Genomic DNA, 10242 nt, shown 5'->3' on the forward strand with positions numbered 1-10242 from the left:
CAGTGGGAGCTGGATGAGATACCTAAGGAGGGAACAGGGTAGAAAAGAGAAGGAGGCCAAGGTCTGAAATTGCAGCAAAATGGAACTGCCAGGGCCAAGAAACCAGGTGAATGGAGGTTCTGAAGCCCAGGGAAAAGGGCTTCGAGCAGGAGAGTGATCAACTGTGCCAACAGGGAGATGAAGGTGACAGGGCCCAATGGATTTAACAACGTGGGGGCATTTCCAGCCTGGAGTTGCAGCTGGAGGTGAGAACTGATCAGAATCCAGCTCCACGAAGGTGCTGAGCAGCAGAGACTTCTGGCACCCTCCCTTGATGTAGCCACAGAGGAGTCCTAAAGGAACACTTCAAGATCATTGAAAAGGTGAGAAACCCCTGGGGAGATGGGGGCTGAGGCTGTTTTGAATGGGGGTGTGTGTGCACAGGGCGCACTTGCAGGTAGTGGTGGTACTTCCTGGGGCAGGAGGTGACCCGTGTTGCCACAGCATGAACCCAGAGGAAATAGGCTGCTGTAGCTCTGTACCTACCAATGCCCCATGAGGCTTAGAAAGAGTCAGTGCCCGCCCCCACACCTGCAGAGACAACTCACCCCGGTGTCCTGAAGGAGTGAAATCCAGGAGGTCTGAGGACGAGGTGATTATTTGCCATGTTCAGATCATCCCTTCCCCTTTTTCAACAGGAGTGTTGCCTCCTGAAACTGCTCCTCCCTGGGCAGGGACAGAGGAGTAAGGATGACCAGTTACAGATTTCTCTTGCCTGGGGCTCTCCATCTGGGACTCACTCTTTACCTGCCGCACTGTACCCTTGAGCTTCAGGTGTGGACACAGACCCACACATATAGCCGGTGCCCTGGTGGAATATGACTTCATGAGTTACAAAACACTTGAAGAGCACAACTATATCAAAAAATAACCAAAAACTAAATTATTTTCCATTGGAAACAAAAATAGAACCATTAGTCAAAGCATGACAAATAGGTGTGAAGAGAGTAAAGAAGGGGTTATATCATGAAACAACAAGAAGAAACATAAAGAGAAACCAGTGGGGGTAATTGGTACATGTCTTGATCCATTTTATGCTGCTATAACAGAATACACGGACTGGGTTATTTTAAAAAAACACAATTTATTTCTCACAGTTCTAGAGGCTGGGAAGTCCAAGATCAAGGTGCTGACAGGTTCAGTATCTGGTAAAGGCTGCTCTCTGTTTCCAAGAGGACACCTTGTTGCTGAATCCTCATGTGGTGGAAGGACAAGAAAGCCAGATGCTGTGTGAAGCCTCTTTTATAACAGCCTTAATCCCATTAAAAAGGGGAGGAGCCCCTGTGATCTAATTACCTGTTAAAGGCTCCACCTCTTAATACCGTCACATCAGCCACTAACTTTCAACACCTGAATTTTGGAGGTGATACATTTAAACCATAGCAGTATGAAATATATAATCATTGAAATAAAAAACAAGTAGATGGAATAAAAAATAGAATGGATACAGCTAAAGAATGATTTAGTGAAATGGAAGACCAAGTGGAAAAACTCTTAGAAAGAAACAGAAAGAATAAAGATTAGAAAAAGGACCATTACCAATTTGGGTTCATTTCGAGCATATGAAACAATTTAATATTAGAAAATCTGTAAATGTAATTTATCACATTAATATATTACAGAGAAAAAAGATATTTAATGGAAACAGTAAAAGCAGTTGACAAAATTCAACACAATAAAAACTTATAAGTTAAGAATGTAAGGAAACTCCCATTATCTGATAATGTGTATATATTAAAAACAGACAAGCAACATTCTAGATGGGGAAACATTAGAAGTACTATCTTTAAAATTATAAACCAAACAAGAATACCTACTCTTATTCAACATGGTGTGAGAGAGCTGAGCTTGTACGATAAGAAAAAAAGAGACTTAACAATTGAAAAACACTGTCATTATTTGAAGATGTTAGATCATTTACATAGAAATCATAACAGAATCTACGTACAAATCATTATAAATAATAAGAGTGTTTAGCAATATGGCCAGGTGTGAGAATACAGAAAAGTGAATTTCATTTCTATACACCAGCAACAGACAATCAACTATAACTTAAAAATAGACTTCATGTAAAATAATCTCAGAGAACATCAAATGCCAGCTCCTTTGCCCCTCCTGGGCCACTTCAAGGTGTGACTCTCCCTGTCTTGAGGCATTGAACCCAAGTCACGTGCTGTAAAGTTTGGCTGGCTCAGACTTCCTGGTCCCACTTGCTCAGAGCCACACTGATTGCTCATGAGAATGCTTCCTAATAAGGTATTTCCACATGAAGCTGGCACAACATGTTCACCCACGTACAAGAATACCCTGGGGAAGCCTAAAAGAATGAACAGCAGGTGCACACACGACAAGGCAGGTGACATAGCTTTACAGCATCAAGTTTAAAGACAAAGTCCCTAAAGCTCACATTCTGCATGATACACTTTTTTGATGTAAAAAAATAATTGAAATCATCAAAAAATAAAAACATACTTTAAAAAATAGGTATAGATGAAATGAAACTATATGCAAAGCGAAGCAATGAGTGATGAGTTTAATATGTTATTGTCAAAATTCTAGTTGGGTGAGAAGTCTATGAGTCCTTATGACATTATTAAAAATTGAACAGGTAAATACAGAGTGCCAAGTGTGGATCAACAGTAAGAGTGTATTATAAAACAAGAATTGTGATTAATTCTTGCAGTTGATTACAATGTGTTCAAAAGGGAATGCAGGAAGAGAAGTTAGGCTCAGCGAGCACAGGTGACTTCTTCCAGACACCCTGATCGGCCTCCCCTCTTGGCCGTGCCTCTGACACTCCTCTGCTTTGATTCTCTGCATCTGCAACCTAAAGAGTTCCAACCAACTCCTATCTGGTTGTCTAGCCTCCTTAATCTCTTGAGTCTGTCATAACCATTGTTTCCAGAGTCTTCTTCCTAAAGCTCAAGCCTGACAGTGTTGCTCCCACTGAAACAACTTTCTTTTTAACAGTTCTATTGAGATATAATTCACATCCCAGAAATTTAATCCACCTATTTAAACTGTACAATTCAGTGGTTTTTAGTATAGGTACAAACATGCAACATCATCATAGCCAATTTTAGAACATTTTGTCTATCAGTAAGAAACTCTGAACCCTCTACCAATCATCCCCCATCTTCCCTCCCAGCCCTAAGCATCCATTAATCTACTTTCTGTCCCTATAGATTTCCCTGTTCTGCACTTTTATACAAATGGAATCATAATAATGTGTAAATGTGTGGTTGTGTGTGACTGGCTTCTTTCACTTAGCATACTATTTCCAAGGTTCATCCACATTACAGCATTATCAGTACTTCTTTCCTTTTGATGGCTGAATAATATTTTATTGTCTGTATATTCCACATTTTATCCATTCATCCATAAATGTACATCTGGATTATTCCCCCCTTTTGGCTATTATAAATAATGCTTTTATGAACATTTGTGTACAAGTTCTTGGGTGGACATATACTTTAATTTATCTTGGGTATACTCCTAGAAGTGGTATATACCTAAGGGTGCAATTGCTGTGTCATATGGTAGCTCTATGTTTAATCATTTGGGGAACTGCCAGACTTTTTTCCAAACATCATTAAAAAGTTCCACCAACACTGTTTGAGGGTTCCAGTTTCTCCACATCCTTGTCAACACTTGTTATCTGACTTTTTGATTCTAGTCATTCTAGTGGATATGAAGTTGTATCTCATGGTCCTTCGCCAAATCCAGAGTCTTGAAAATTTACCCCTACATTGTCTTCTAAGAGTTCTATAGTTTTAGGTCCCACATTTAGGTCTTTGATTGATTTTGAGTTAATTTTTGTATATGGTGTGAGGTAGGGGTCCAGTTTTATTCTTCTCCCTGCGGATATCCAACTGCCCCAGCACCATTTGCCAAAAAGACTTCAACCCTCATTGAACAGCCTTAGCACCGTTGTTGAAAACCAGTTGACTCTCAGGTTACTGATGGACTCCCAATCCTACTCTGCTGCTGATATGCCTGTCCTTATGTCAATGTCACACTGTCTGCCTTCCCATTCCTTTGTAGTAAGTTCTGAAATTAGGAAGTGTGAGTCTTCCTCTCACTTTATTGTTCCTTTCAGGATTGCTTTGACTCTTCTGGGTCCCTTACAATTCCATATGAACTTCAGGATCAGCTAGTCAATTCCTCAAAGAAGTCGGCTGAGATTCTGATACGGATAGTGTTTAATTTGTAGAGCTCCAGGGGAAGCGTGCCAAAAGCTTCATGCGATTTGCAGCACTGAAGCCCCCATCTGTGATGCAGGTGTGTGGTCCAGGTCCTCAGACTGTGTCCTGAACAAGCTTGCTGCTGTCATGGTAATGACAATGACGTTGCAGAAGTCACTTTTACAAGACGCATTTTAGAAAATGAGTCTGAAGCTATGTTCACAGATCAGTCTTGGGGGATTGGCAGAGAGGTTGGTAGCCTGGCAGCCATAGGGTCAGAGGGTTAAGGAAGACCCCAGATAGAGAGCTGCAGCCTCCAGGGAGGGCACAGGCTGGCAGGGAGACCCCCAGCCATGCTACGTCTGAGGTGGCCTGGGGAGAGGAGAGGCCCTGACTTTCCCCAGGGCAAAAGAGCAGGGGATCCAGGAGGCAGGCTGGGGGAGCTAAGAGGCCAGGTGGGAGCCTATGGGATGGAGAAGGTGTCGAGAAAGATGTGGAAGCGGGTGGGGAAGGAGCAGTCAACAGGGTGGGTGAGAATGAAGAGGGGCAGGGTTGGCAAAGCAAGTGGGTCACAGTAGTAAAGAAGAAATCTGAGGAGCAGGGAGGACCAGTGCAACCAGGGCTCAGCTATGGAAGCAGAAGTGAGGAAAGAATGCTCCTGGCTGGGAGCCTATGGGGGAGGGAGGGCAGGTAGGGAGGAGAGGGTAGGAGCAAAAATCAGTGAGGTGTTTATGTCTTAAGATGGAAGAGTCGCAGGCCTATTTCTAAGTTGAAGGGAAGGGGCACCTTGAGGAAGAGGCTGTGGGCCCTGGGGAAGAAGGGGACAAGTGGGAGGTGGGCAAGGGGAGCCCCACTGGTAAGTGGCAGCCCAAAGGCAGTGAGGCAGACCTGGGACCAGGGTACCAGGAGCTCTGCAGGCATAAAACACCATCCTTATATCCCCAACACACAAAACTGCTTGAGGAAGGGGGATGGTAAAGGAGGAAGGGGTTTCAGAAGCAAAGACTGTGACAATATATTTCAATAAATGACCACAGCAATAATGATGCTTCCATGTGGAATATTTATTCCAAATGTCTCTACGATGTGCATGTGTTTAACAATACATCCAATGCACATTTGAACATCACCACATCCAGCTTTGATTACATCGTCAACCTTTTAGCTTTCCCTGCAAATTAACATCAAACGTGCATCCATGGAATACACAGAGTAAGTCATTCTCAGATACGGGTTAACCATCCTCCTTCACACCACTTGAAAAATCACTGCCTCATATTTGATTTTGCATTTTCTAGGCAGTATTTCCCATGCTCTTTAAAAAAGAAGTATGAGCCTTTGAAGAGCTGAAATAAAGTACTTACACACAATGTGATGAGAAGTGTTTCTTGATATATAAATTAAAATAGCACAGGTTACTGTGTAGGAAAAAAAATAAACTTACAGTGAATAAATAAACAGGTTTATCTATCAAGTAATACATGGAGTATAAAAAGTAGTTCCTACATATATACATATACATATATATAAAAATGTGTGTGTGTTCTAGAGTATAAATATACTGTATACTTAAATATTGCATGTGAAACAGCATATACGGCATCTGTTTTCAGTTTTGTAAATTAAAATACTGGTGGCAGCTGGGGTCCCCTCTGATCTCCGGAGACCCTGGGATCCTCTTCCCACTCCAAGGATAGACACACCAGCAGAGCCCTGCCTCTCCGTCCAGGGATGTCTCGCACTGAAAGAAAGGACCAAGGTTAAGATCAGCAGGTGAGAAGCTGACAGGTAAGGTGGCGCTAAAGCCAGCCTTTCTCTCAGTGCAGCCAAGGACCCGGCCAAGCCACCAGCTAGCTGAGACATGGGCAAATCCCTCACCCTCCTGGTTCTCATCATAAAATGGAGATAGTGACCGTGTCACATGTGATGATGACTTCACACCTGTGTTAAATGGTACAGTGTTGTGCACAGCTGTCTGCTTCATGTCCCCACATGAGGGGGGCCCATCCTGGAGAGAACACATCCCGTGTGTGACCCACCATTCCCCATCTGTTATAAAGCAGTGTCCAGTCCTCAGTTTCCCCCAATAGAATCCACAGAACCTGTGCTTTACTGAATCCCACGTGCTCCTCAGAATTAAGTCTTGGTTTGCTTGACCTCATCATTTGGCAAGCCCCAAACATGCTGCTGTGTTTTCATATAGAGCTTGTTTTCCTTCGCAGGGGAGGGAAAAAAAGGAAGAGATGTCCAGATAGATATTTGCTTTCCTAAGTTCAGTTTGCTTCCTTTCTCTCACAGTACAGGTGAGGAAACTGAGATCCCAAACCTTGGGAGGCCTGGAACGTCCTCCAGCTCTATTGGTTTGCTAAGTGCTGGAGCTGACAGAGCTACAGGGCCCCTGGCCAGGGCAAGTTTCCCTCCACCGACTGTAAACTATTGAGCTGTTCATCAGGCTATTTCCACTGGTTGCTCCTGGTTCCCAGAAGGGAGGATCTTGTTTAATATGACCAGTTATGGTGTGTATTTGGGGCTGGACATTCTTTGCCATGAGAATCTGTGGCTTTGCAGGGATATGGGGCTGTAGTTCCTGTCCCCGTGGGACACCTGTGTGCCACCTACCTGTCTGCTGTGATAAAATCCATTCTTGTTGCAGTTTGGCAGATAAAATTTGTAAATTTCTTCGCCTGCCTTCTGTTGTGCCTTGGCCAGTCTCTCCAGCACTGTGTAGAGTTCTCTTTGGCAGGGCCCCTAGAAGAATAATTTAACGTTAGGGTAAATGAAAAGAGAAAGTAAATTGTCGGCCTAGCTGATGACTGATTGATTGAGAGGTTTCGTCGGGGCTGTGTGGGTCCCAGGTCATGTGTCATGTGATGTGCCTCTCTGGGCCTCATCTTCCCACCTGTAAAACGAGGGTGATTTGTCTCTGTCTTGAGCCATTAAGACAAAGGTGGGAACATCACTCTGTCCTTCACCGAGCATTTTCTAAACAACACAGAAACATCCCCAGCAAGAGCCTGGTCCACACCACAAAACTCTTCCTGACTCTTCCTGCCACTTGCTGAATAATTTTGGTACCAGTGATATGGCTGAAAGGAGAGCGGGCACAGCTCTCTGAACAGAGAATTTAGCAGCAGAGATTTCTAGATTTTGAACAACTTTCCTCTGCAATCTACATAAGCCAAATCAAATGAGGATTAAGGCATTCATCTAGATAATTTGAGATAAGAATTAACTTTCCTCCATTCGTCATCATTTCCAGACGGAATGGTTCAAGCCCCCACTTTTCTGGGCACGCATGTTTGTAGAAGTGATTTTCTTTCTACCCCCTCCCTCCCCACCCCCAACTTCAAATTGCTCCAACTTTGATTCTCTGTCGCCCTCAAGTGGTAGAATTAAAACCAGATGTTAATTAAGATGGAACAGGACAGTTACTGTTCAATGGGTTCAGATTCTAGTTTGGGAAGATGAAAAAGTTCTAGAAAGGGGTAGTGATGATGGTTGAAGAATAATGTGAATGTACTTAATGCCACAGAAGCCTATATTTTAAAATGATCAGAATGGAAATTTTTATGTTGTGTATATATTACCACAATATTTTTTAAAGGGGTTAAAAAAGATACAATGGGGCTGGGAGTAATTAGGCCCTTGGGCTAAGCTTTAGAATAGTGTAACTCAATGCTCTTTGGAGATTATCTAGTCTGACGCTCTCGTTCTAGAGATGAGCTCAGAGACATGGAGTAATCTGTCTAAAGGTGCACAGCAGGAATTGCATTTTCTTTACATCCAAGGGGCCCCTCTACTGAAAGTCCTCGTGTTAACAGCCAGCTGAGAAATGTCTATCAGACTTTGGGAGAAAAAGTGTTTCTTCCCAGGGTGTCAGGACCAGAAAGGCTGGAGGGCTCCCAAAAGAGAGACTATGCTGCCTGCATGGCCTCACCTTCCATTTTTTGACGTCGGCGACCTCACGAGCCCGCATGCTCTCATAGGTGCTGATGGCGTTCCACAGGATGGGCCGGTCCTCACTGGAAGGGGCCATCAGGTGGAACCTCTCCAGGAACTGCTCCTCAGTCATCTCCGCACTCTGGGGGGACACATTCTCTGGAGGTGTGGGGGTGTTCTCTGAAAAGGAAACATCAAACACCCATGAGCCCTCTGGAAGCGTCTGCACTTGTGCCCCCGCCCCCCAAAGTTACTTTCCCTTAAAACCAGGCTGGGACACATCGACCTGGATTTTTGCCAACTCCCTCTCTAAAGGGGCTTCTTCTAATGGTTTCCTGGAAGAAGGATGGCCCAACAGCAATAGCTATTCTGTGCTGTGTGTTTCAGCGTGTGGCGAGAGTGCCCTGTGTTTGCTTCTAAAGCAACAGTGAGGGGAGCAATATGCACATTTGCTGAGGCTGGGGACAACCCAAAAGGATTCCATTCCTGACCTCATTAGTGAAGAACCTGGGAATCTCAGCTTCCCCATCCATAAAATGGGGATTTCAGTAATGCCGCATGATCTGGTGGCAGGGTTCATTGGGTGGGGGTGGGGGATGTCTAGAATGAAGCTCTCCTAGACCAAAGCAGTATCCTCCTCTTCTGAGGACCCTGCCTTGCCACTTACTTAGTGACTTCTCTGCAACCCCTGAAGGGCGTGGTGGGGGGGGGGGGGGCGTCATCAGACATTTTGCAGATAGAGTCCAAGGGTGCATCGACAGAATCTTAGAGAACTTGCTCTAAGGGACCCCTGTGGAAATCTATTTCCTTTGAGGGCCATTGAGTAGGCTCCATTTCATTTACTCTGAGGGCAGAAAATCTGCAAGAAAACTGTATTCCCTCTTTAGAAGGGTCACGAGCTCCCCCACAGATTCCCATGGGGGTAGGGAAGCACGAGATTCCTCTAAGAATCTCACAGGACGTGCAACCAGCCCAGATGAGGAGCTAGGGGGCTGGAGTAGGGAAAGAGGCATTTCCTCCCCTTCCCACTACAAACAAACCCCTGCTTAAATTCAGGAAAGAACCTTATTGTCAAGTTCTCAGGGGGCAACATACACATCAAACATTGTTTTTCTATGGCAATGAATGGAAGAGAAGTTTTTAGCCTAAACTCTCACATTATGTTCTGTAAACATCTGAGAAGCACATACTGTATCCACAGGACGTATATTACAAAGGACATTCCAAACACCTCCTGGGGAGGCCAGCAGGAGGGATTGGCATTCTAGACCCTCCTGGACACTCCTGCCACTGGGGCTGCCTACATGCTGGCAGGGAACAGGGCCTAGGCAGCCGGGTAGCACCCCCATTGCCCCAGGAAACCCCATCTCCCCCCTCCACTTGCACTGTCTGGGTCTCTAGAGATCCCTCGGCTGCGGGGTGTCATGTGTGGGCTCTCTGCCCAACTCTCCACTAAGCTGTGTGTGCCCTGGGCCTCTCCCTGCTTCTCCTGCGGCGCCTCCCACCAGGACCAGGCAATGCTGGGCGTCCCCCGGGTTACTAAGGCTCCTTTCCCCACTCCAGGCTCTGGATGCAACCTCTGGGCCCGGGGCATTTGCGCCCTTCTCGCTGTGGCCTTTAGAGAAGCCTGTGCTGGTCCTCAGGCCCGATCATCGGTCTCAGGGGAGGGGACTTCGGGATGGGGGACTGTAGTACCTTCAGCCTCGTCGCTGGGCACGACTTCAGCGGCATCAGACTCCAGCATGCAGGCGCCCTGGCCGCGGGTGAGGGCATGTAGGGGCCGCGTCTCCCCGGGCAGCGCACGGCAGCTGAGTCCCTGGGCGCAGCGCGCAGTGGCCACGCCACAGGCAGCGCCGAGCTGCAGGGCACATGTCGGGCAGCAGCCGCAGCCAGCCGGCCGGGTAAGCTCCGGGCACGAGGCGGGCACCGGCGGGCAGAGCGCGAGCTTCTCAGCGGAGCAGGGGGCGCAGCGCCACGGTTGGGGAGCGCTGGCGGCCGCGCCCACCTGGATGGCCAGCAGGAGCAGGAGCGGCCAGCCGCCGGCAGCGGGGACCTCGGGCATTGCCGGGCAGAGGCGGCG

At 46.3% G+C, this 10242-nt stretch overlaps 1 protein-coding gene across 3 annotated transcripts; it reads right to left on the reverse strand.

Moving 5' to 3' along the window:
* Window positions 1–5832: 5832 nt before the first annotated feature.
* On the reverse strand, window positions 5833–10224 carry IGFBP1 (insulin like growth factor binding protein 1). 3 transcript variants are annotated; one of them, XM_063088021.1, is made up of 4 exons: window positions 9880–10224; window positions 8161–8340; window positions 6843–6971; window positions 5833–5964 (listed from the first exon to the last, which is right to left on the reverse strand). In XM_063088021.1, the coding sequence occupies exons 1-4, from the start codon at window positions 10222–10224 to the stop codon at window positions 5833–5835; spliced, it is 786 nt and encodes a 261-aa protein (XP_062944091.1). The 3 variants fall into 3 exon arrangements, with proteins under 3 accessions (XP_062944091.1, XP_062944090.1, XP_062944089.1); XM_063088020.1 differs by having other exon boundaries at window positions 8161–8342; window positions 9858–10224; XM_063088019.1 differs by having other exon boundaries at window positions 9850–10224.
* Between the last annotated feature and the right edge of the window lie 18 nt (window positions 10225–10242).

The sequence above is a fragment of the Cynocephalus volans genome, chromosome 2, assembly GCF_027409185.1.
Source record: "Cynocephalus volans isolate mCynVol1 chromosome 2, mCynVol1.pri, whole genome shotgun sequence".
NCBI lineage: Eukaryota > Metazoa > Chordata > Mammalia > Dermoptera > Cynocephalidae > Cynocephalus > Cynocephalus volans.

What these genes read in the sequence shown, in the direction of transcription:
- IGFBP1 (XM_063088019.1), bottom strand. Translation starts at nt 10,224, where the DNA reads ATGCCCGAGGTCCCCGCTGCCGGCGGCTGGCCGCTCCTGCTCCTGCTG. An exon ending in ACGAGGCTGAAGGTACTACA is followed by an intron (nt 8,341 to 9,849) that starts GTCCCCCATCCC and finishes TCCTTTTCAGAG; the next exon opens with AACACCCCCACACCTCCAGA. An exon ending in GATTTTATCACAGCAGACAG is followed by an intron (nt 5,965 to 6,842) that starts GTAGGTGGCACA and finishes CCTTTCTTTCAG; the next exon opens with TGCGAGACATCCCTGGACGG.